We start from the raw sequence: 26,772 nt of genomic DNA on the forward strand, positions 1-26,772 counted from the left end.
GTATAGCTCTATATGTCCCATTCTGAGGTCTCTTCCAGTTCTATGATTCTATGATTTAGACTTTTACAGATTAATAGACGATCTGCACTGATTCTCTTTCAAACAGGGATGAATTAAAGTATGATAGTGGTTCTTCTGTTGATCCAGAGACCACATTTGAAAGTGCAGGATTTTAAATACTGAATGAAAAAAAAACCCAACCAAAAAACAAAACCAACCTTGAGTGCACAGATATGAAGAACTCAGTTTATTGCTTTGCCAGGGGGGATATACAGTACAAGAAACTGAAAGCCAATCCATGTTCAGGATTTAACTTTTTTTATTAATGCTACTTATACAGACATTCTTTGGAACCCGCAGCTGTGTTATGAGACTTGACTTCTCTAATGATTGAAAATTTTTATAATAAAACCATCAAGAAAAGATAGCTCAAGTGTGCCACTCCTTAAAGGATTCCATCTGAGTAAATGTGTTTGTAGATACAGTGAACCCTCGCTACTTCGCGGTTCGACTATCGCGGATTCACGACTTCGCGGACTTTTTTCATTACATTATGTATATACGTGAATCCGCGATGGTCGAACCGCGAAGTAGCGGTTACCAAAACTTTAAAAAGCCTCCGGGGAAGCCGGCGGGGGGGCATCCCAGGCGCGCCTGGGCTGCTCCCCCGCCGGAGCCCCTCCGCGGCTTTCAAAGCCTCGGGGGAAGCCGGCGGGGGGGCATCCCAGGCGCGCCTGGGCTGCTCCCCCGCCGGAGCCCCTCCGCGGCTTTCAAAGCCTCCGGGGAAGCCGGCGGGGGGGCATCCCAGGCGCGCCTGGGCTGCTCCCCCGCCGGAGCCCCTCCGCGGCTTTCAAAGCCTCCGGGGAAGCCGGCGGGGGGGGCATCCCAGGCGCGCCTGGGCTGCTCCCCCGCCGGAGCCCCTCCGCGGCTTTCAAAGCCTCCGGGGAAGCCGGCGGGGGGGCATCCCAGGCGCGCCTGGGCTGCTCCCCCGCCGGAGCCCCTCCGCGGCTTTCAAAGCCTCGGGGGAAGCCGGCGGGGGGGCATCCCAGGCGCGCCTGGGCTGCTCCCCCGCCGGAGCCCCTCCGCGGCTTTCAAAGCCTCGGGGGAAGCCGGCGGGGGGGGCATCCCAGGCGCGCCTGGGCTGCTCCCCCGCCGGAGCCCCTCCGCGGCTTTCAAAGCCTCGGGGGAAGCCGGCGGGGGGGCATCCCAGGCGCGCCTGGGCTGCTCCCCCGCCGGAGCCCCTCCGCGGCTTTCAAAGCCTCCGGGGAAGCCGGCGGGGGGGCATCCCAGGCGCGCCTGGGCTGCTCCCCCGCCGGAGCCCCTCCGCGGCTTTCAAAGCCTCCGGGGAAGCCGGCGGGGGGGCATCCCAGGCGCGCCTGGGCTGCTCCCCCGCCGGAGCCCCTCCGCGGCTTTCAAAGCCTCGGGGGAAGCCGGCGGGGGGGCATCCCAGGCGCGCCTGGGCTGCTCCCCCGCCGGAGCCCCTCCGCGGCTTTCAAAGCCTCGGGGGAAGCCGGCGGGGGGGCATCCCAGGCGCGCCTGGGCTGCTCCCCCGCCGGAGCCCCTCCGCGGCTTTCAAAGCCTCGGGGGAAGCCGGCGGGGGGGCATCCCAGGCGCGCCTGGGCTGCTCCCCCGCCGGAGCCCCTCCGCGGCTTTCAAAGCCTCGGGGGAAGCCGGCGGGGGGGCATCCCAGGCGCGCCTGGGCTGCTCCCCCGCCGGAGCCCCTCCGCGGCTTTCAAAGCCTCGGGGGAAGCCGGCGGGGGGGGGCATCCCAGGCGCGCCTGGGATGCCCCCCCCGCCGGCTTCCCCCGAGGCTTTGAAAGCCGCGGAGGGGCTCCGGCGGGGGAGCAGCCCAGGCGCGCCTGGGATGCCCCCCCGCCGGCTTCCCCCGAGGCTTTGAAAGCCGCGGAGGGGCTCCGGCGGGGGAGCAGCCCAGGCGCGCCTGGGATGCCCCCCCCGCCGGCTTCCCCCGAGGCTTTGAAAGCCGCGGAGGGGCTCCGGCGGGGGAGCAGCCCAGGCGCGCCTGGGATGCCCCCCCCCCGCCGGCTTCCCCCGAGGCTTTGAAAGCCGCGGAGGGGCTCCGGCGGGGGAGCAGCCCAGGCGCGCCTGGGATGCCCCCCCGCCGGCTTCCCCCGAGGCTTTGAAAGCCGCGGAGGGGCTCCGGCGGGGGAGCAGCCCAGGCGCGCCTGGGATGCCCCCCCCGCCGGCTTCCCCCGAGGCTTTGAAAGCCGCGGAGGGGCTCCGGCGGGGGAGCAGCCCAGGCGCGCCTGGGATGCCCCCCCCCCGCCGGCTTCCCCCGAGGCTTTGAAAGCCGCGGAGGGGCTCCGGCGGGGGAGCAGCCCAGGCGCGCCTGGGATGCCCCCCCGCCGGCTTCCCCCGAGGCTTTGAAAGCCGCGGAGGGGCTCCGGCGGGGGAGCAGCCCAGGCGCGCCTGGGATGCCCCCCCCCCCCCGCCGGCTTCCCCCGAGGCTTTGAGGATCCTACTTCTACTTCGCGGATTTTCATCTATCGCGGTAGGGTTTGGAACCTATCTACCGCGATAAACGAGGGTTCACTGTACTACAGTTAGGAATAACTAAATAGCAACTGACCTGCAGAGGTGAAGCTGGCTACAGATGAGTACAAAATGATGATAGTCAAGGATTATTGTTCCAGGCCATGTAGTTACTATAGTAATCTGCCATAGGTTCATAATTAAAGATACTTTATTTCATTTCATTCACCAGAGGAACATTTACATATTGGCAAGAGTATGTACAATTAAAAAAATTAGCCTTTAATAAAAAAAATTAGATGAAAACAAACTATCCTAACTTGAGACACTGAGTGTTAAAGCTATCACCCTCTTTGACAGCAACAGCCTCAAGCAGAGCTTGCTTCTTCTGCATACTGCGAGATGACTCCAATTCATACATAGTTGTCAAATTGAAAAGAACACTCTCATGTAGGTAGTGTTTAGGGTCCTGCTGAACCATCCCTTCCAGCTGCCGGAGGGAATCCTTCAATTTTCCCAGATAAAGCAAACAAACAGCTGCATTGTTATTAGCCTAGAGAAAAAGATTATAATATGTACACTGAGTCTGGAATCAGAACTTAATAAGTCTTTAAAATTACATTTTCTTTTTGTAACTAGTTGCAATTGTTGAAATGTATTATTTATCCTGCAATACAATTCTTTTATCATTGGCAATGGAAGCTTGGTTACTTTCAGAGTCTATCCTACAACAGAAATTAGCTGACCTCCAACATTTGAAGTTCTAAAAGATTGAAGAAATCAAACTGGAACTCATATTGGTAAAGGGACTCACTACATAATGTTAAAAATGAGCAGAAAGTGATTTCAGACCCCACATTTGTCCTTGAATCCTCTTGCCAATTATTCTAGTTTTACACTTACATTTTCCTATTTTTAAAAATGTCCTTCTCTCCCCTACGGCTACATGAAACATTGATGCAAACGGGATATTGTTTTACTGAAACAGACTTTCAAGTCAATGGGTAGATTCACTAGCTAGGGCAGGCCACATAAAACCCAAATGCTCAGGGCTCGACAAATAATGTAATCTACTCGCCATAGGCGAGTAGATTACAACCTGGAAGAGCCAGCGCGGAGAGCAGAACCGCGCAGCTGGTGAGTGGGGCTCGCCGCCGCGTGGCAAGCCCTGCAAATGCTCATCAGGTTTTATATACTGTTCATCAAAGCAGCACTTTACTAAGTAAAAGAAAGGTATCTCACCTTGTGCAGTAACTGGTGTTCTCTGAAATGGGTGTCCATGTGGGCGCTCCTGTGCTTGAAACCAGAACGCTTCAGCAGCAGTACTCCCCACACTGGTGTCAGGGAGCTCACGCCATAATGAACTTGCTGAGATGCACACCATCTGTTCCTTCTCTATCATGGAGAGATGTTGCAATTCCAAAGCAGGGGGAGAAGGGCAGGTCTTAGGGCACCCACAGGGATACGCATCTCGAAGAAACAGCAGTTACTGCACAAGGTGGGTAACCTTTCTTTTCTTCTTCAATGAGTGTCCCTATGGGTGCTTCACTGTAGATGACTATGGAGCAGTGCCCTCAGACTGTGGAGGAGGGGCTTCGGATAAGGATGGTGGCAAGGACCACCTGTCTGAGAGCGGTATACTGCGAAGCGTAAGTGTGTATAACATGTTTTGTAAATGTATGGACTGATGCCCTAGTTGCTGCCCTACAGATGTCCTTCAAGGGCACGCTATGTAGGAAGGCTGTAGAGGTGGCTATTGCTCTGATGGAATGTGCCCACATATGAGGTAGTAACAGCATCTTATTGACATGGTAGCATTCTTTAATACAGTTTATTATCCATCTCAAAAGACTCTGTTTTGAGATTGCGCGTCCTTTAAAGTGGTCTGCTATACAAATGATTAGTCTAGGAGATTGTCTAAACTGTTTGGTTCTATCTAGGTAGAAGGCAAGTGCTTATCGAACATCTAAGGAGTGGAGCTGTGCTGTGTTGGCATCCGGATGTGGTTTTTGGTGGAAAACAGGTAAGTATATAAGTTTGTTAAGGTGGAATTGTGAAACTACTTTGGGGAGAAATTTGGGATGTGGTTTTAAAAATACTTTATCTTTGCAGAAGATGGTGAATGGCAGATCCGCCATGAGTGTGGCCATTTTGCCTACTCCCTTTGCTGTCATAATTGCTAAAAGGCAAGCCACTTTTGTGGAAAGGTGAGTGAGGGAACATGTTGCCATGGGTTCAAAGGGTGGGCAGATCAATGTATTAAGAACGAGGTTGAGATCCGAAGGCAGCAGTTCTGTCTTTATGGAGGAAAAACATTGTTGAAGCCTTTTAAAAGCTTCTTAGTGGTGGGTGTGAGAATATAGTGTGGCCATCCATGACCTTGTGCTCGCTTGAGATAGCGGCTAGGTGTACCTTTATGGATGAATTGGAAAGGTTCTGTTTTTTTAATGAAAGAAGATATTCTAAGCTTATCATCAACTGTGCAGAGTGAGGATTTGATTTGTTCTTTGATTTGCCCACTCGGAGAAAGTTCCATTTTTGCGAAAAGGTCTTTCTTGTAGTGTGTTTGAGACAATTCAGGATAATATTGTGGACTTCCTCTAACCAGGTATGCTGCTGAGTATTCATCCCTGGAGAAGCCAAGCCCGGCGATGAAGTTTGTGAATGTGTGGATGGAGAACTTGACCCCGATCCTGAGATAGTATGTCTGGCCATTGTGGAAGAGGAATCGATGGTGCAGCTGCCAGCTGTGACAGATAAGGAAACCAGGTTTGTTTGGGCCATGCCAGTACTATGACAGTAACTCTGGCATTGTCCTGCTTTATTTTCTGTATGACCTTGCCAAGAAGGGGAAGTGGTGGAAAGACACATAGGAGATTGTGAAACCAGATGATCATCATGGCATCCCCCATGAAGTCCTTGCCCAGCCCCATCCTGGAACAATACTTGGAGCATTTGATAATGTGGTGAATAAGTCTATTTCCACAAAACCCCACTTGAGGAAGATGGAATGTAGGGCTCAAGGACGTATATCCCATTCATACTGCTGATGAAATATGAGGCTTAGATGGTCCTTGGTGATGCTTTGGTTGCATGCAAGAAACACTGCTGTCAGGGCGATGTGGTGGTGAATGAACCACTGCCATAGTGTTGCTGCCTCTCTGCAGAGGGTATATAATCTTGCCTTGCCTTGGCGATTTATGTAAAACATGCAGGTGGAGTTGTGAGTATCCTCACAGACTTGCCCTAGATCAATGGCAGAAAGTGCTCACATGCTCTTTGTGCTGTGCGAAATTCGAGAATGTTGAAGTGCAGGTTGTCCATCTCTCCTGGGTGCTGTGCTCGTTGGTGTATGTGCCCAACCCTCTACTGAAGCATCCATTTTTATGCTTGTGGATAGGGGTGTCTGTTGGAAAGGGACACCTGAATATAGCTTGTCGACCTGTATACACCATGCCAGTGATTCTCTTACCCTCTTTGTAGGGCTCAGCATTTTCTGCATATGGTGCTTGTTAAAAGCACGTGTGAAGCCCCATCTGGAGATATCTCATGCATAGCCTAGCGTGGGGTTGCCAACATGTGACCTAGAAGCTGAAGGCACTGTCTGGCTGACACTGTAGGGTTATCTATAATGGTTTTTGCTATCGGAGACAGTGTTTGGATCCTCTGTAACAGTAGTCTTGCCTGCGCATTTATACAATCCAGTGTGTCTCCTGTAAACTCCAGCTCTTGGGATGGGAGTGAGATGCGACTTTTGTTCATTTATCTGGAGAGCTAGGGATGTGAATAGATGGATTGTCTCTGCTGTGGATTGGATAGCCTTTTGTTGTGAATGTGCCATAATTAGACAGGTGTCTAGGTACAGGAAGATTATTATGTCCCGTTTTCTGGGATGAGCTACTGCCACAGCCAGTATTTTGGAAAAAACTCTGGGTGTAGAGGGCAGGTTTAATGGGAGGACCCGTTACTGATAATATTGATACAATAGGGTAAATCGTAGAAATTTTCTGTGTGAAGGTCGAATTGATATATGAAAATACGTATCCTGAAGGTCGAGGAACAATATCCAGTTTCCCAGTTCCAAGGATGGAATATCTTTGCTAGAGTTACCATGGTGAACTGTTGCTTTCTTAGATACCTGTTCAGAATGCATATGTCCAGGATGGGTCTCCAGCCTCCTGACTTTTTTGAAGTGAGGAAGTATCTTGAGTAGAAACCCTTTCCCCTATGATGAGCCGGTATAATCTCTATTGCTCCCATCTGGAGTAATCTGTTTATCTCCTGTTGTAACAGGGACTCGTGAGAAGGGATGGGGAAAGTGTTAGGGCTGGAGGGAATTTGGTGAATGGGATTGGGAAGCCATTTTGTATTACTTCTAAGGCACAACTGTCTGTGGTGATCTTGGCCCATTCATAGTAAAAGGGCTGCAGACTGAACTGGCATTGAACATTTGTTGGAAACGATGTTGAACCCTCAACCAGATGTTCAAAAAGTTTGTCGGCCATTGGTGGACTGGGACATGGTAGGTTGTTCCTGCATTTGTCTATGTTTCTGTTGCCTCTGTCTCCTTCTTAGATCACAGCTTCTCTGGGATGAGTATGATGAGGATGCTCTGCCTTGAGGTGTGAACTGTCTATTTAGTTTCTTCCTGGGTTGGAGAACATATATGCCCAAATGTCTTTAATGTCACTCGTGAGTCCTTGAGCGAATGTAGTGAGGCATCTGTGCTCATGGAAAAAAGCTTTTGGCCCTCAAATGGGAGATTCTTAACGGTATTCTGTACCTCCCTAGGGAATCCTGAGAGGTGCAAACCAGGAGACACGCCGCATGACTACCAATGTAGCTAAAGATCGCTGCAGTCTGAGCTATGTCGAGGGATGCTTGCAGAGCAATCTTAGCTATAAGGAAGCCTTCATTTATGTTGGACTGGAAGGAAGCCTTACTAACGTCGTGGTAGCCATTCAATAACATTTTTCATGTTCTCAAAATGCCAGTTCTCAAAATGCCAGTGATACGCAGGGCTCGACAAATCATGGCGAAAACCACTAGCCAGCCCTGCACTGTGCATGCGCGAGACCCACACTGCGCATACATGAACCGCCGGTGAACAGGGCGACTGGCTGAAATCTACTTGCCACGGGCGAGAAGATAAGCGGATTTGTCGAGCCCTGATGATACGTATACTTTGCTAACAGTGCCTGATAATTAGCTATCCTGATCAGGAAGGAGGTAGATGAATATGATTTTCTGCCCAGAATATCGAGCTTATTCCATTCTTTGTCATAAGGGGTGGATTTATATTGTGTTTGCTTGCCTCTGTTATTGGCTGCATCAACGCCTAAGGAATTTGGTGCTGGGTGTGAGAAAAAACTCAGCTTCTTTCGCTGGGACATAATACTTCCTGTCTGCTCTTTTTGATGATGGGGTGATAGATGCTGGTGTTTGCCACAGAATTTTTGCTCAATATGGCCTCATTGACTGGCAGTGCAATCTTCGATGAAGGTGAGGCCTGCAGTATGTTGGTGAGTTTGTGCTTCGTCTTGGGTACTTTGAGGGTATTAGCCACCCTTTTGTATACATTTCAAAAAGACTTGAAATTGTCCCCCACATTATTGTCTCATCAGGGGAAGAGGATGAGTGTGTGAGGGAGATAATGTATACTCTCCCTGAGAGTCGTCCAAGTCCTCTCGCTCCTCTTGCATGACCTCACATGTTGTGGGTGTAGGTGACATGTGGGCCACTGTCAGAGACCTGGGTGGTGGCATCAGTTGAGGTGCTGGTACTAGAGTCTTTAAGGTACTGAAAGGGACACATCTCTGCCAAGGTTGTGAGAGAAGGATGGGAGGGAGCCATGGAAAAGGCTGCCACATCTGGGGCTGAGCCATCTGCTGATGTAGCTGTATTTATGAAGCTGGCTTTGGTGATAAGTATCGTGGGGAGAATGTGATCTCCTCATTGTCATCACTGTTGCTGGAGAAGGGGGATGCTGAGTTCAATAATTCTCGAAGGTAAAGAAGCCTGATTGTTGTCTCCAGTGTCAGTGTGGCATCAGTACCGAATAAGGGTGTGCCCGGTACCGATGCTATTGCTAGCTCCTGCTGGGTTGTCAATGGTCTTGGCGGAGCAAAGGTCGGTACCTCTGATGCCATGAATAGTCCATACATAAGAAAGTCTGCCCATACCTCAGCTGTAGAGCGTATCGGGGAGACTTCTGTACTCATGGCCGGTACCGACCTGGCTGGTGTGTGTACCTGTGGTTCAGAACGCCTTGTTGGAGGTACTCTGAGGTGGTTAAGGTACCATTTTCATCAGTACCAAGCAGCACAGTGGCAGTTTTCTTCAGCTTGAGTGCCGAGACTGCAGGGTGTGATTCTTTGGAAGATACTGCCCCTCGGGGGTTTGTCTGTAATGGACTTTCCTGGTACCTGCACATTCCAAGTAGCCTTCCCCTTTGGCAATGGAGGCTTACTTCGGGGACATGATCTTTTCATTGCCCTCTCTGCCGAGGGTGAAGAACGCTTTCTTTTGGCTTTTTCTTGGTCAGAACCTCTCTTGGAGCCAAGGGGCCTTGATCCGTAGCCGCTGTTAGAGAGGTCCAAGCCAGGGAGGTTAGAGGCACTGGTTCTGAGGCTGCCCTCTCCACTTTTTCCATAGTAAGGAGCTTTAACTGGAGTGCTCTTTCCTTTAGTGATCTGGATGAGAACTTCTTGCAATGGTGGCAGCTCTCTGGTGAATGTTCCTGGCCCAAACAGCCATGCCTGTCTGAGATGGGTATAGACATTCTGCATGTCAGGCACTGTTTGAGCCCTGGTGAGCCTGGCATGCTTAACTTATCCTAACTATGAAATATGAAAAGAGTATAAACAACAACCTGAAACACATTAAAAAAAATCCTCACTCACTGGGAAACCATCTAACAACAGCTACAATATCTAACAATAATTCTGTAAAGTAACACACAGAGAGCTGCCGTGTTCTGACCAAATCAGGAGGGATTGAGAAGGAACTGACGGGTGGTTGATGGTGCATGTGCATTGGCACGTTTGCTATGGCATGAGCGGTGCCGTGTGTGTGCGCCGACACTGGAGGTGCGGGGGAATACTGCTGCTGAAAAGTTCCAGTTCCAAGTGAAGGACCTCCAAGACCCCTACAATGGTGCGCCCACAGGCACACCCCTTGAAGAAGAACACAAGGTACAAAAGAGACAAAGCATTATGAAATGTTTAGCAATGGATACTTTTACACTTTCTGAAAGCAGGGGATGGGGAGAACACAACCCGCTTCCCATGGTAGCTCATCCAGTTCTCCAGCAACTGAGAATAAGCTGTCTCTATTTATAATAGGTGGCATTTACAGCCTGCAGGCACATGACTTCAATCAAGTGCTCCCTGACCTTGGTTCCATCTGTCTTAAAGGGCCCTGGGAAAATGGTACCAAGGACGCATGCTTGTGCCCAAGGATCAGTCACTGATACATCCCTGTATGCAAAGAGCTGCCAAATATACATATAAAGAAGCTGAAAAAATTGAGCAGAAATTGTGTCCCTAGCCTCTGTTTGGAAATGGATGAAAGGAAAGGGGTCATGTGATGATTACCTGTTGTGTTCACTCTCTCTGGGCATCTGGCACTGGCCACTGTTGGCAAACAGGGTGCTGGGCTAGACTGACCTTTGGTCTGACCCAGTATGGCTGTTCTTATGTAATTCTTCTGTAAAGTCTTTCAGCAATAAGAATTTAACACTCTGATTTACAACTGGCTTTATATGGGTAGACCCTTGTGCATGCACAGATGCAGTTGCATAATCAGGAGCCTTTAGTGTTATTTATAAAATTAGTAATTACAATCGGTTAAAGAGTGTGTTTTTTCAAGCTGACAGTGTTCTTTTAATACTATATGAGGAGAAATTATTTCCTCATATGCCGGTAGTTGCCATTTTATTTTCTGATATGTACCTTTGACAATACATAATGCCCAAAGAGTAATGTAATGAAACCCATTACAATGCATGCAATAAACTAACAGGTTCTTCAGGTAAATGGGTCCTGTCTTCCCCTACCCACCCCTTTGTTTTGTATTTTATCTTTATATATAGATAAAGCTCTTTGGAGCATGGACGATATCATTTTTCTATTAAAACTTCAAGCAACCTTTTGGTGTGATCTGCAACTAAGGGATAAGCTACGACAGAAAAACACTCAGGTGTCAATCCAGTGTAGCAAATCTGGAGTCTTACCACAGCATTTGCAGGATCAATCCTTAAAATTTCCGTGAAGGCCCTGTGAGCTTCTGCAAAGTTATTCTGACCAAGATGGAGAAATGCTCTAGAAAGTAATTGACATGTAAGTCAGTATTCCTGAAAAACTCAAAGTGATGATACACTTCAAATGGAATTGAGACTGCTTTTTATTTTCTCTATTACAGACATGAGGGTTTATGACACTTGTTTGTCACAGTGTAATTGCGACCCAACTGTGAGACTCTTATTTAGAGACAAATGAAAGAACGGTTACTTACCTCATAACTGTGATTCTTCGAGATGTGTTGCTCATGTCCATTCCAATATAGGTGTGCGCGTGCAGCGTGTACACGCAGTCGGAGACTTTTCCCTCAGCAGTACCCTTAGGGCCAGCAAGGAGCCCCCTGGAATGGCGCAGGTATATCGGCCCCTGCTGGCCCCCTCATCCAATCTGTTCCTTCTTACTGGCATATTCCAGATAAAGGGTGGTGGGCGGGGATTTGGAATGGAAATGAGCAACACATCTCGAAGAATCACAGTTACAAGGTAAGTAACCGTTCTTTCTTCTTCAAGTGATTGCTCATGTGCATTCCAATATAGGTGACTCCAAAGCAGAACCTAACTAGACGGAGGGCCGGATGTCGAAACCAAGGAGGAGTTAAGGACCGCCCTACCTAAGGCAGCATCCTCTCAGGCATGATGGGACAGTGCATAATGGTTGGCAAACGTGTGGACCGAGGACAATGTGGCAACCCTATAGATATCCAGGATGGGAGCCTGCACTGCGAAAGCGGTGGAAGCTGCCACAGCTCTCGTGGAATGTGCTCTAAGGTTGGGTCTGACATGCCCGCTATGGAGTAGCACTCCCTGATACAGGTGGCTATCCATGAGGCGATCTGCTAAGTGGATACAGGTTGGCCTCTCATGCATTCCCCGATGGCTACAAAAAGTTGTGGCAATTTTCAGAATGGTTTCGTCCTGTCTAAATAAAAGGCTAGCACCCTACGGACGTCTAACGTGTGTAAAGCTTGCTCTTTCCCCGATGCATGTGGTTTCCGGTAAAAAACTGGTAGAAAAATATCCTGGGAAGTGTGGAATGCAGAAATGACCTTCGGCAGAAAGGCTGGGTGATGGCGGAGCTGAACCTTGTCCTTGAAAAATACTGTGTAGGGGGGATCCTGACGCCAGTGCCCTAAACTCAGAGACCCGCCTCACGGATGTGACTGCCACTAGGAGGGACACCTTATATGATAGGTGAAGGAGGGAGCACGTGGCTAGCGATTCGAACGGGGGCCCCATAAGTTTGGATAGTACCAGGTTTAGGTCCCACTGGGGAATGGGTTGCCGGACATGTGGATAGAGTCTGTCCATTCCTTTCAGGAAGCGGTTGACCATAAGGTTAGCAAATAATGTTTCCCCCCTTCCCCTGGGTGGAAGGCCAAAATGGCTGCTAGGTGGATCTTAATAGAAGAGGAAGAGAGATGCTAGAGCCTAAGGTCCAACAGGTAATCCAGGATCAAGGGGAGTGGTGCTCACCTCGGGTGTACCCCCTTCTGAGAAGCCCAACAGCAAAACCGCTTCCACTTAACGAGGTACGTAGTTCTAGTGGAAAGTTTTCTGCTACCCAGAAGGACTTCTTGGACTTGTTGAGAGCACTGGAGCTACTCTACCGTTAACCATGGAGCTTCCATACTGTCAAGTGGAGGGACCGTAGGTCTGAGTGGTGAAGTCTGCCCGAGTCCTGGGATATCAGGCCCGGGACTAGTGGGAGGGTTACAAGCCTCTCACATGAGAAGTCGAGGAGGGTCGAAAACCAATGCTGTCTGGGCCACCCTGGGGAGATTAGAATTAATGATGCCCTGAACTCCTGCACTTTCAACAGGACCCTGTGGACTAGTGGGAAGGGTGGGAAGGCGTACAGCAGATCTTGCGGCCAGTGGAAGAGGAGAGCGTCCCCTAGAGATTCCCATCCCTGTCCCATGAGGGAGCAGTAGTGGGGGCACTTCATGTTCTGCCCTGTGGCGAACAGATCCAGATGGGGAAACCCCCACACGTGGAAGATGGACGTTCCCCTGGGTGGCAGGTGTGTGTAGGCACAAGGACTTTAATGTGGCCCTCGTATCCTTCAGGCCACGCAGCCACTGGTCAGTTTGCTCGGAGAAGAGCGACATGCCTTCGAAAGGGAGATCCTGTAAGGTGTTTTGGACTTCTGGCGGCACTCCAGATCCCTAGAGCCATGACCTGTGATGCAGGACAACTCCAGTGGCCATGACTCGTGAAGCTGCATCAGCCACATCGAGTGCTGCTTGTAACACCATTCAGGAAATTACTTTCCCCTCTTCCTAAAGGGCCTTATACTCCGCACGGGAGTCTCTGGGGAGCAAGTCCGTAAACTTGTCCACAGATGCCCAGGTGTTGTAGGCGTATCTGGACAGAAGGACTTGTTGGTTGGCAATTCGGTATTGGATGCCCCCGGATGCGTAGACCTTTCTGCCCAGTAAGTCGGTCTTTTAGAGCCTCCCTGGGTATGTCAACACTACTAGTTCGAACTAGGGTGGTTAATGTAGTCATTCGAAGTTGCAAATGAAGCCCGGGATTTAAATATCCCGGGCTTTATTTGCATCTTGCCGGGCGCCGCAATTTTTAAATCCCCGTTAGTGCGGACTCCGTGCCCGCGGCTACACTAACGGGGATTTAAAAATGGCGGCGGAGGTCTTGGTGGGCCCTGGCATCCACGGAGGGCGCAGAGTCGGCCAGAGCCTCGTCCAGGGAGGACGACGATGACCCCTTTGCCATAGTGCCCACAGGGGCGTCTATATGGCCTGGATTGTCTGAAGTGGCCATGGAGGGAGGAGGGGGAGGTTGGCTTACCGGAGCCGTGTTCTCCCTGGGCCTGGTGACGACTGGCCCGGAGGTAGCAAGTGGGCCGACGTGGGGGACCGGACCAAAGGAGTCGCCTACGGAGGGACTTGTGGACCTGACGTGACAGAAGCCGGTCTAGGAAGGTTCATACCTTGGCCCTGATGGTAGGCCCAGGGGGTCCAAAAAGGCCACTGCCCAGGTCGCTGAGGTGGCCACGTCTGCTGGACCATTGGTACAGGGATCGGCTGAACCTACTGTTGTTGGTACAGACGTGGAGAAGTACGGTGCTGGGAGCGGTGCCGTGAACGGGTTCGAGAGCCCCGTGAAGACCATGCAGACTCCACGTCGGAATCGGAGGAGTACTCAGAGGCAGACCATGGCGGTGCCGATGTCGATTGTCCTGCAGTGTGCCGAGACATGGCTTCCGGTTTGCCGTGGTGCCGGGGTGGAGGAGGAGGCATCGCCAAGATGGGGGTTCCTGACGGTAGGTGCTGCGGTGCTGGGGGTCAGAAGTGGTGCCGGATCCATTGCCGGATCTGGTGCCAAGCGCACCGGCGTGACAGTAGCCGGTGCCAGGGGAGGTGCCGCGTGTGCCACATGGCTCTGCCGCACCTCATGCACTGTTTCGTTAGGCATCCTAGGAGGGGAGCAGTACCGAGCATCCCCATGCCATCTTGAGAGGAGACTATAAGGACCCTTGCTGCCTCCAAGGCCTCTGGGGTGGATGGGTCCGGGAGATCCTCTGAAGGACTCACTTCCCTCCGGTATGAAGAGTAGTCACTTGACCTAGAAGGCCTGGGCTCTGGACTGGCTGATGCCGTGTGTCTCACTGTAGAGTGCACAGAGGACGCATGCTGTGGTGGGGTAAAAAGAAAACTACAAATGAAAGTCTTTAACTAAAATAACAGGTACTTAACAGATGATTGCTAACGAAGGAGAAGAACAGTGAAGAGAACGACTCGAAGACGAGCTGAGGGTTGTTCCAATGACCGTCACGGCAATAAGAAGGAACTGAGTGGTAAGGGGGCCAGCAGGGGTTTATATGGGCCAATATACTGGCGCCACTCCAGGGGGCTCCCTGCTGGCCCCTAAGGGTACTGCTGAGGGAAAAGTCTCCGATGGTGCGTGCACGCTGTGCACACGCACCTATATTGGAATGCACATGAGCAATCACTCAAAGAAGAAATGACACTTCAGATCACTGGCCACTTCAGATATTTGGCTACTAAAGCAAAGCTGTTCTACATTTTATTATTAAAATGCAGTGACTCTTCCTAAAGTAATTCCTCTGAGAAACTACAAGTGTTATATCTGTTTCCAAAACATACTTGTAATAATATTTTACTTGTCTAAACATACTTGGCTAATATGAAAAAATTGAGGACTCCAACATGTAATCTGATTTGCTAGTACATATCTTGGCATCTGATTGCAGCTAACCAGTGATCTAGTGACTCTATTTGCACAATCAGAATCCAAAAGTGCTTTTTTGTTCCTAAAAGTATATATTGAAAAAATATGGTAAAATATGCAATGCTTTGAAGACTGAGAAATAACTTTTGTAAAATCAACTCTTGTAATGAAAGAGTTTCAAGCCAGGAGAAGCCGACTACACCAAGTAACACAGATCTCATGGGTGTACATGCCATTCAACCTCACTTCTGACAGATGTAGTTACATAAAAGAGAGAGAAAGAAAAAGGGATACTCTCAAGGGTACCTTAAAACTCACAATGCACACTTTGCAAAATCATATTTTTAAGTTTCATTTAGCTCTTAAATTATCTACCTGTTCATTAAAACCGTAATTTTTTGCTGTCCATCCAATTTCGGACTCATTTTCTCAACATCTTGAAAATATTTTTCTGCAGTTTTTATATCTCCAATCTGGACAAAAATTACAAGAAAGTCAGGACAATGCATGAGAAAGATCTGTCCAAATGATATCTTCACGGGACATCCTTTCACAAAGAACAAAAATGTGAAAATATATGAAATATTAAAGTAACCAACATCATAATTCTACCTCTCTGATTAGTCATTGTTCACTGTGAATTGGCTAAAGCCATTATCAAGGCAGAATATTATAATTCCTCGTTTAGCTCATAGAAGTGAATAACAAGAACCAAATACACAAGTGTCCCCTTCCCTAGGGCCATGGTGCCTAAACTGGGCTCAATAGAACATTAGAATATAATGTAGTGGTGGCTTTGCTTCTTCATTTTTAGCTGCCTTGACAGGTGTCCAGCTCTTTCATTGTAAAGAAGACTCCAGAGGTTTACAAAACTAGCTGGAAATGAGAAGACAGCAGAGCTACCTCCAACAGCTTTGTTTAGGGTGGAATCAAATTAATGGTACATTTTGGTCAATTTTAATTGTCATAGGATTTTAAAAATCATAATGCTATGATTTCTGCTATTTAAATCTGAAATATTACAATATCACAGTATTGTAATTATAGGGGTGGTGACCTCAAAAAGGAATTGTGCAGGGTAACAAACCGGTTAACTGATTAAATGGGATTTTACATCCTTAATCACTAGCTACTACTAAAGAGAGGAAAAAGGATCACTCCTCAAAGCCAGAAGCTCCCAATCTTTAAGCAAGACAGGGCATAGTAGCCAGGTAGCTTGTGTAAGACCTATTCTTCAATGACCAGCCTACCTATGATCAGAAAATACCTAGTCCCCTCCTGAGCAATCATCCCACAGCCAGAGACTAGAGAACAACTGGCATTGCTGCTGCTACACAGAGAAAAATGCTAGGCAGAGAAACCAGCTAGAAAAGTTTAAGTCAGGGTGTAGATTTAGAAGTATAGGGCTAGATGATAAAAGGGTTGTGTGGGTGGAAGGAGCGATGGGTTTGGGAATTGTGAGAAAATAGAACTGATTTTTTTTGAGGATGGTCAGACTGTGAAGTGAATAAAATGTCACATAGATTTTAAGTTACGAGCGACTATTTTAGGAAATAAGCATGCCTTCTCTTTCAGCAAAAATATGGTAATTTACAAAATTTGTTATAATGAACAATTTTTATTTAACTGTATCCCAGCATTCAATACTCTGAATAATATGCAATTATGATATATAAATTATTCACTTGTAAGGGCCTTTATTCCATTAAACAAATGAAAGTACTGATCCCTGTTGCTTTTCCAGGATATCTAACATACAAGAATCAGTTTAAATTACTCCTGGAAATTTAACCATTTAAAATTACTTTTCTGCCACTGCATTTTATTTGATTAATTTAGGAATTGCAGTCACTTTTTCTGAACTAATGTAACTAATTACAATTAGGGCTGTCAATCAATTGCAGTCAACTCTCAAAATTAAAAAAAATTAATCTCGATTAATCCCACTGCTAAACAACAGAATACCAATTGAAATGTATTAAATATTTTTGGATTTTCCTACATTTTCAAATTTAGTGATTTAAATTACAACAGAATAGAAAATGTACAGTGCTCACTTTACATTTTTTTATTACTAATATTTGCACTGTAAAAGAGAAAACAAAAGCAATAGTATTTTCAATTCACCTTATACAAGTACTGTCATGAACTCTTTTTACTGTGAAAGAGGAACATAAATGTAGAGGGGTTTTTTTTGTTACATAACTGCACTCAAAAACAAAGTAATTGTAAAACTTCGGAGCCTACAAGTCCACTCAGTTCTACTTCATATTCAGCCAACCACTCAGACAAACAAGTTTGGTTAAAATTTCCAGGAGATGCCTGCTTCTTGTTTACAATGTCATATGAAAGTGAGAACAGGTGTTCGCATGACACTTTTGTACATAGCATTGCAAGGTATTTATGAATCAGATATGGAAAACATTCATATTCCCCTTCATGCTTTGGCCACCATTCCAGAGGACATGATTCTATGCTGATGATTCTCATGGAAAAAATAATGCATTAATTACATTTGTGACTGAACTTTTTGGGGAAGAAATGTATGTGTCCTGCTCTGTTTTACACACATTCTGCCAGATATTTCATGTTATAACAGCTTCGGATAATGACCTGGCACATGTTCATTTTAACACTTTCACAGCAGATTTGACAATATGAAAAGAAGGAGCTACCGTGAAATTTCTAAAAATAGCTACAGCCCTTCATGTAAGGTTTAAGACTCTGAAGTGCTGTCCAAAATCTGAGGGACGAGGTGTGGAGCATGCTTTCACAGGTCTTAAAAGAGCAACACTGTGATGGGGATACTACAGAATCCAAACCATCAAAAAAGAAAATCAACCTTTTGCTGGTGGCATCTGACTCAAATGAGAAAATGAATATGAACACTCTGCTTTGATCGTTATTGAGCAGAACCCATCATCTGCATGGATGCACGTCACCTGGGATGATGGTTGAAGCATGAAGGGACATATGAATCTTAGTGCATCTGGCATGTAAGTATCTTGCAATGCTGGATACAATAGTGCTCTACGAAAGCACATACAGTCGGTCCCCGAGTTGTGAATGGTCGACTTACGACCGTTCGCAGTTACGACCGAAACTGTTGTAAATGGCAGACCCCGAGTTACGAACGTGATCCATGCTTACGAACAGCGCGGTCGCGTGTAACTCAGTGGGGTCCGACTTACGAACAAACCGGGTTACGAACCAATTGCTTGGTCTATAACTGGTTCGTAAGACGGAGAGAGGCTGTACTCACTTTCAGGTAACATTGTAAATAAGAAGTGGGCAGCATTATCTCCTGGAAATTTTAACCAAACTTATTTGAGTGATTGGCTGAACAAGTAGGACCAAGGGGACAAAAGCAGGGGATCTCAAACTGTTGGGTTGGGACCCCAAAGGGGGTCATCGAGGCTGGTGAAAGCCCTAGGTGAGTGATTGTAGAACCTATGACTCATGGGTCTGCCTGGCAGAAGTGTCTCACTGCCATGCCCCCTTCCCACTGGCTGGGGGAATAGCAGCGCAGGGACGCTCCGTCACTGTGCTTGCTTGCAGGCTTCAACCCTGTTGCTTCCTCTGGATGGGAATTGCGGCCAATGAGAGCAGCAGGGAATGGTGCCTGTAAGTGCAGCATGGCACGCAACTATCTGTGTGCCCCTGGGAGCTATGACAGGTAGGCGCTCCAATCCCCTGGCCCTTCCCACTCAGACTCCACAACTCCACCCTGCTCCAGTACCCTACCTCCTACACAGATCCCAAACTCCCACCCCTGCACTCTACCTCAAGCCTGCACCCAACCTCCTGCCCAGAGCCTGGACCCTGGCAGCCCCTTTTTGCACACTGAGCCCCTCATTTTTGGCTCCACCCCAGATCCTGGGAGACCCACAAAATCTACTTGCTCCAAGCCCCCAGAAGAGTTAATCAGGCAAGCCCCATGGGGCTGGAGTTCAAAGGGAATGAAGTGAGTGGGGTTTTGTTTTGGTGGGTTTTTTTTGTTTCTTACTTGTGTGGCCCCCCCGACCCAAAAAGTTTCCCATCCCTGCCCTAGGCCCTCACAAGTCATAAGCCTAAGCCCAAACCCAAGCCCAAGCCCCACCACCACCACCCTGGGCTAAGGCTACATGCTCGCTGTCCAGGGCAGAAGCCCTTGAGCTTCAGCTCTGGCCCCCGCACACAGGGCAGTGGAACTCGGGTGGCAGGGCTTGGTATTCCACCCTCCTCCTGGGGTTATGTAACAATTTTTATTGCTAAATGGGTTCATGGGGCAATGAAGTTTGAGAACTGATGCTCTAAAGAAGGAGTGGGCAATAATTTTTGAGGGGAAGGAGCTCCAAGAATTTGGAAAGTGGTTGAGGGCCGCACTCTTCCAAAATGTTAATGGTGGAGGTGTGGGGTTTGGGATGGAGATTGGGTACAGAAGGGAGCTTGGAGTAAGGAGGCAGTTGTGACCGGGGCACTGGACTGGGGTGCAGGCAGTTGGATTGTCACCTAGAGCAGGGAACTGGGGTACAGAAGGGGGTGCAGGGATTTGGCTTGTGAGCTAAGGCAGGAGGGGACTGTGAGCTAGGGCAGTGGATTGGGATGCCAGATCTGGGAGGGTATATGGGTACAGAACAGGGGCAAAGGATTTGGGTATGTGGGGTAGGGAGCAGAGGGTTGGGGAAGGGAGGGACTGGGGTGCCAGAGGGTAGGTTCTGCCAGGAGACTTAGCAGCCAGTGCTGTTTCTGAATCAGCTTCCCTGCCTGCCCTGCCCCCGCACAGACTGCAGCCATGAAAAAGGTAGCTCCCATTGGCCGGTTTCTGGCCAGAAACCAGCCAATGAAATTGTGCTGTGAGCAGGAGCAGCTCCTAAAGCTTTTCCCGCCTCCCGTTCGGACTCACTGTTTTTAAAAAAAAACTGCCCAACAGCTGCATTTTTGAGTGGCATGTGGGTGGGGCGAAGCAAGTGGGGAGCCTGCCTGGGACTCCCCATAGCATCCATGAGCCGGATCTGGTGGCTTGGCAGGCCAGTTGCGGCTCGCACGCTGTATTTTGCCCAGGCCTGCTCTAAAGTTTTACATGGCTTTATTTCTGAGACCAGCCCTTTTTTTGTACATAGTTCTACATTTGTAAGTTCAACTTTCATGATAATGAGATTGCTGTATAGTACTTGTACAGGTTGGACCTTCCTTGTTCAGCACCATGAGGACCTGAGTGGTCCCGAACAACGGAGTTTGCCGGATGAGAGGAGGTCAAGGCTCCCTACCCGGCTGTAGGCTCTGCTTCCAGGTGGGACTGTGCTCCCTGCCACTGCCTCTAGTACCCCACCATGCCAGTCCTGGCAGGTGCTACGCCCCTGTTCTCCTTAGCGATGGCCAGGGCTGCATGTCCAGCTGACTCCAACCTTGGCTGGGACTGTGCTCCTGCAATGCACCAGCCCCCTGAGGCTGTGCTTGTCACAATGCCAACCCTGACTAGGGATGCACTCCTGGCTGCTGGCCCCGCTACCTGCTGCCCTGGCTGGGGCTGCGTTCTCTACCGCGCTGGCCCCGCTGAGGCTGGGGTCCCCACCACCAGCCCAGCCCAGGTTGCGCTTCTGAATCTGGCCAGCCAGGGCTCTCTGGTCCAACAATATTCATGGTCTGGACCAGAGAGTCCCAGATTTTAGAAGTTCAACCTGTATTAGACGAATTGAAAATTACTATTTATTTTTGTTTTTTACTGTGCAAATATTTGTAAACAAAATTAATATGAAGTGAGCACTGTACACTTTGAATTCTGTGTTGTAATTAAAATCAATGTATTTTAAAATATAGAAAACATCAAGAATATTTAAATAAATGGTATTCATTATTGTTTAACAGCATGATTAAATCATGTGATTAATCATGATTAATATTTTTAATCACGTTACAGCCCTAATTATGATTATTAATGCTTCCAAATAAACATGAAAATCCTTGTTATCCTCAAATAATCAAACCCACTGTTAATGCTCCTCCAATGTAATTTGTAATGACTGTAGTTTTTGTTAATCTGAAAACAGGATTATTTTTCAGAAACTTTTTAGGGGGTATTTTAAGTACCCTTTGCTGCAATCTATTGCAGAGACAGTAATTAAAGTTGTCACAGAATAACATTGGAGCACTGGTTTGTAAATTAAATAGTAATTTCATTTTTTAAGTCCGTTGATGGAGTTATTCAAATAGCAGATAAGGGCCAGCTAGCAAGCAGTTTCAGGGTACTTGAGGAGCATATAATGAAATACTGAAGACCAAACAATCATCAATTTCCCCCCTAACCTATCAGTTTGAATTTGTCTCTGATGTATCTCAAGTGGTTGCCAACAGCTTTATTCACATTACCTTTTAAAGCATCTCTGGGATAAACTATAGCCTTTTCTGCTTTTTAAAATCTCTTCCCTTCTACTGAATAGGAGGAGTGCTGATCAGCACCCAGGGACTAAGGGGTTAAACTCAGGTAGCTAGCAAGGGTGTGGCCAGGGGCCAGGAGAACCAATTGAAATAGAGTGCTGGAATTTGAATTGTATAAGGAATCTGCCTGCTTTCATTGTGTGGGCGAGTTAAACCAGGAGTTAAAAGACACAGAATGATTTAAACCAAAACAGGCCTACCATGTCTCCAAGGAATTGGGGGCAAGGAAGTAGACTGAACAAAGAGAAGATTGGAAGTAAAGGGGAAAAAAGTGACTCTAGTCACGATCAGGATATTTTTCTTTATTTTATTATTTGGTTTGAACTGCTCTGTGTGAATCTATGCCTCCCCTCCCCATTTACCATCTAACATTGTTCCCAGAGATTTTCCTCTGTGTTTTAAACTTGTTTTTCTTAGTTGCTCTGTAACAACTAGCAATCAAGCATGCTTTATCAAGTTTATCTTTTGTTTTGTAATAAAAATCACTTTTTTAAGGTGATGATTTGATTCTTGTGTCCTAGAAGGTACAGGAGGTCGGTCTGTCTGCCTCAGACTGAGAGGTCAGCTTACTAGAGACTGCAGCCTGTTTTTCTCTTTTATTTTTTCAAGCTCTTTTAGGGCAAAAGAGCTTGAGGTACCCCAGGGGGTGGGTTCAAGTGTTCACCCCTGGGTTTTTAAGGATAAAAATCACTTGATGGTGACAGCGATCCCCCCGCCCAATCAGTGTATTGTGATTGTGGAGGTAAGTTTTTGGTAACCAGTGCCTGTAAAGGCAAGGCTTTTAAGCTCTCTTGCGGGCCCTCACCTTCTGCAGTCCGAGTGCCAGAATGGGGAACAGCCCTGACACCCCTCATTCAGTATTTATATGATGGTAGCTACTGAAGACCTTATTGCAAATCAGGACTCCACAGTACTAGGTGCTCTATGAATACACAAAGCAGTCCTGTGGCACCTTAGAGACTAACACATATCAAAAGCTTTCGTGGGTAAAACCCACTTCATCAGATGAGTTGGAGTAGAAATTACAGAATCTAGAGTATATAAAACAGCAAAACCAGATACTTGTCAATTGTAGGAACAGTATTAATGACACTAAGTCAGGCTGGATGTGTCCCATTCATAGGTTTTGATGTCTAAATACGAATATCAAAGGCAGGGGAAATTGCCTTTGTAGTGAGTTAACCAATTAATATTTTATTGGAGCCCAAGTTGATAGTATTGAGTTTGTAAATGTATTCCACTTCAGCAGTCTCCCTTGTAACTGAGTAATAAAATTTCTTTCTAGAAGGATGGCTACTTTTAAATCCATTACTGAATGTCCAGGAAGGTTAAAATATTCCCTAGAATTTTGTGTGCGTTACCATTCCTGATGTTTAATTTGTGTCCATTAATCCTTTGTCATAGAGACTGTTTGGTTTGTCCAGTATACATGGTAAAGGGGCATTGCTTGCACTTGATGGCATATATCACTGTAACAGGCCCACCAGCTGGTGAGCGCTCTACTGTGGCCACGTGATGCTGTGCAGGGTCCTTGCCCTCAAAGTCCTGGAACCAGGGCCTGACTAGCCCTGCCCACGGTGCTAGTTAAGTCTCTGCCTGTGGTTGGTCTTGGGCCACTGGGTCTGGGTCTTACCCAGATCTAGGCTCAGCTCACACTGGGAGCTAGCCGTAGTGCTGATCTCCCAGTCAGGGTATAGACCTGGCTGGGTTGAGCTCCTGAAGGGAACTCCCAAGCCCCAGCGCTGCAGCTTCTTTTATACCTCTCTGCTGGGTCCTGATTGGCTGCCGCAGGGACAGCTACTCTATAGTGTCTGGAGGACCACTTCTCTACTCCTCCTGCTGTGATGGGGTGTGGCAAGGCCGCTAGCCTTCTGTACGGGTCGTGGGGCCTAGACCAGCCCATCACAATCACATTAGAGGATGTGCAGTTGCATGAGTTGGATGTGCAGTTGAATGTTCTGCGTTATGTGGTTAGATATGTAGACAGAGTTGACAACGAGGTTTGTTGCTTCTGCAAACCCCACTGCCAACTCTGACCACATATCTATAAAAGCAACACCATCATAGGACCTATCCACATAAAAACAGGTAGTATTGCAAAGCAATAAAAACACTTTTGCTGATGCACCAGGTCAAAGAACATTTTGCATTTAGAAGTGGTGTTTTCAGTACCTATTGTCTGGGGTTAGGTAAGGAGGCCAAGAGGCTCCTTGTTCTTTATTTTCTTTTCTGCAACTCTATAAGGAAAGGTCCAGATCTGGCAGTAAAACCACTAACTCAAATATATCCAATTATTATATGTCACAATCAACATCAAGGAGGATGACAACAGAGTCTGCTCCCTTCAGAGCCTGCTAACACCTCTCTCTAAATTGGGTGGACAGATTGCTCTTCAGAGATATGGGGCAATTTGTGCCCACTCTCTTGAGGCTGATCTTGTAAATGCAGTAATTGATGTATCTGAGAGAAAGATTCCAGGGATGGGGAAGTGATCTCTGCTTTGTCACATGACAGTGTAAACAAGTAAAGCAACCAGGCTGGCTAGTTGATTTTTCTATTGTGACCCAGAATTATCAGCTATGTGGATACCTGTACTTTAAGTTAGTTTATAGCTTTCATTAACACATAAATAGACATTGCCTATTTAAGCTATAATGAATGTATTTTAAATCTCTTAATTTAATAGAAATTTCACTTTAATGTTCAGATCAATTTTAATTCAAAAAACATCTTCAAACTAGTGTTTTGATGATCACATTTCTATTGACCAACTATGTTGAAATAAAATTCTTGCTAGAAAATTTGAAAATTCCATAGCTAGATTTGTTTGAATGACAATTTACATGGTTTCAAATTAACAATAATAATATAATTATCTTTAATCTAAAATAGAATAGTTTAATTTTATAACTTCAGCTATCTAGGATAAGAAGAAAGTTTGTAAATAACTGTGTCATTTAAGCACTAAAAGAGAAAGTCTGAAGTGTTTAACATTAGAGAATGTTAAATCCATAAAGAATGGGAGTTTGCTGGATACTAAATATTAGGACTTAAAATTTCATCAGACTATTATGTAGCATGGTAATAAAAGATCATTTTTTGAAAATCAATGTCTTATTCCAACAGTATTTAATAGGTGTCATTTACACAGTCAAATGCACATGAAACACTGCTGGCGTTTCTCTCCACAATGGAAGTAATCCTATGGAAAAGCAAAGTGAGGAAATTCTCAAGTAATTTTTGGATTGAGTTGCTTAGAGAGCCATTTGATCAACAACAGATGCGGAAGGAGGGAAATTAAATTTGGGGTGAAATTTTGGCCCATTAAATAAAGTCTGTGGGAGTTTTGCTATAGACACTAATGTGTCCAGGATCTCATACTTTGAACTGATATAACCAGATATAATTTCCATGCCATCACCAATTAATGCAATTAAGTGCAATTCACCACTGGAAATACTTTGTATTTTGTAATCTATTTAAATATTTCATGGTAACACTCTTATTTATCTCATTTTTTTAAAGCCTCTCCTACATTTAGGTTGATATATATGTGCCTAATGAGAATAACAATAAAGATTTAAATACTGCAATTGTTCATTGCATTACTGTCAATATTACTTAGCATATTCAGAATAACATACATACCTGAAGAAAAATCCTTCCAATTCCACTCAACAGCTGAGGTTCCTGTTCTGGGTAATATTTGATGACTGTGTGATATGCATCTACAGCAAGCACATAGTCCTAAAGGGGGAAAAAAATACATGGCTAGATTTTTGAGCTTAGCATTCAATCATTGTTTTTGGTACGGTATTTTTAACTTACTCAGTTAAAGATGCTACACTAACTTACTCAGAAAAAATGCCACAGTCATTTATTCTGCCTTCTTCTCTTCTCCGTAACTCATGGGAGACAACATGCATTGAATGCTACCTTTTCTTAAGGATACATTTACAATTACTAAGCCCTGCCTGGGTATGACACACATCACCGCTTGTAATAATACAATTTTGCAAAAACAAAACTCAGACTGATCCCAAAAAAGTCAGGTGGTTTTATTTGGTTTTCCTTCTTTTGAACTGCCCCCTTTCATCAATGTCTGAGTAATATTTACACTGTTCAGAAGTTTCACAAATTTATAGAGTCAAGTCATTTAGGTCTCTCCTACTTGAATTCTGGCTAGAGAACTCAACTGAGCTCAAGATCCCACTGTACTAGGCACTTTATAAACAAAACATATTAAGAGACAATATCTATGATGAAGAACTTACAATCTAGTGAAAAGCATGCCTTGTGATGCAGGAGCTAGAACTAGGACTCACCATCTCACCTTATAGGGACCGCCAAACTTGTATTAGGTAGGAACAGCTTTTAGTCCCTGTTGAGCTAGGTATAATTCTGACTGGTAAAACGCTTTATAGCTTTTTAGTGATGCCTTGAGATGCTTCTTTAAGTATTAATGTTACACTTGAGAACAAGGCTAACTTTCTGAAAGAATAAATTTATTAAAGCAAGTTCTGATCTTTTGGGAGTTGCCCACAGGGTTCTCTACTCTGAACATAGGCAAAATTTCCCACAAGCTGTTGTTAGTCTGAAACACACACTAAAGGCTTTTTTTTGCACTCTGAAGTTAACCTGATTTATAACCTGTCCCCCATACAGACATAAAACCCCTTACCTCAAGTGGCTGGCTCAAAAGGGGGCATATTTTAAATAGAATATTTTAAATAGAAAGGCGGGGTAAAATATTTAAATAACTTAAAAAATATTTTAAAATTTAAGGGCACACGTGTGGATGCAGGCTAACTCTATTCAAGTGCTGCTAGACCTCCACTATCTTCTCACAATTCTTCTCCCATCTCCAATATCCAGCTACAGCAAAAAAGCTTTCCCACAGATCAACGGGATAAAAATAAAGCAACCCAATCTATTGCAGTGCTAAGACTCATAGGATGAGTACCCAGAAGTCTGTGCCACATAGGAGTAGACACAACTGCTTGAGTGTTATTTTGTAGTGTGGATGCTCCACCTTGAGTTAGGCTAACTTGAGAGGAATAACTTGAGGGTAGAAAACTTGGGTTAACTCTTCAGTAAAGACACAAAACATCCTAGTATGTCTACAGGGACAATTAAAGGTTGAACCTCTCTAGTTCAAAACTCTCAGCAACATCCGTGGTCTGGCATGATTTTAGTTAGTCGGTTGTCCACTTAATGTGAGTATGGCCACGTTTCTCGTGGTCCTGTAAAGTTTGTTACAGCCACCAGTCCTGGCTCTCTGTGTCCTGTACTGTTATTTAGCTCTAATTTATCCTAAATGTCTTCTTAGAGACCAGCAAGCAATGTGGAACTGC

The 26,772-nt window shown here is 46.5% G+C and overlaps 1 protein-coding gene and 1 long non-coding RNA gene across 2 annotated transcripts in view; one reads left to right on the forward strand and one right to left on the reverse strand.

Annotated features, from left to right (window-relative positions):
- Positions 1-2,464: 2,464 nt before the first annotated feature.
- Positions 2,465-26,772, reverse strand: part of TRAPPC12 (trafficking protein particle complex subunit 12) — a 111,963-nt gene continuing 87,655 nt past the window's right edge. The window contains exons 9-12 of the mRNA XM_075923543.1: positions 25,067-25,165; positions 15,377-15,474; positions 10,724-10,811; positions 2,465-3,043 (exon numbers count right to left, since the gene is read on the reverse strand). Coding sequence (XP_075779658.1) covers positions 2,801-3,043; positions 10,724-10,811; positions 15,377-15,474; positions 25,067-25,165 — 528 coding nt within the window. The 3' untranslated portion in view covers positions 2,465-2,800. The remainder of the gene's footprint in view (positions 3,044-10,723; positions 10,812-15,376; positions 15,475-25,066; positions 25,166-26,772) is intronic.
- LOC142827786 (uncharacterized) lies at positions 3,996-5,593 on the forward strand. The gene is made up of 3 exons (XR_012902542.1): positions 3,996-4,513; positions 4,603-4,697; positions 5,099-5,593. It is a non-coding gene; the product is annotated as an uncharacterized LOC142827786 (long non-coding RNA).

Source organism: Pelodiscus sinensis, chromosome 3 (genome assembly GCF_049634645.1).
Source record: "Pelodiscus sinensis isolate JC-2024 chromosome 3, ASM4963464v1, whole genome shotgun sequence".
Lineage (NCBI taxonomy): Eukaryota > Metazoa > Chordata > Testudines > Trionychidae > Pelodiscus > Pelodiscus sinensis.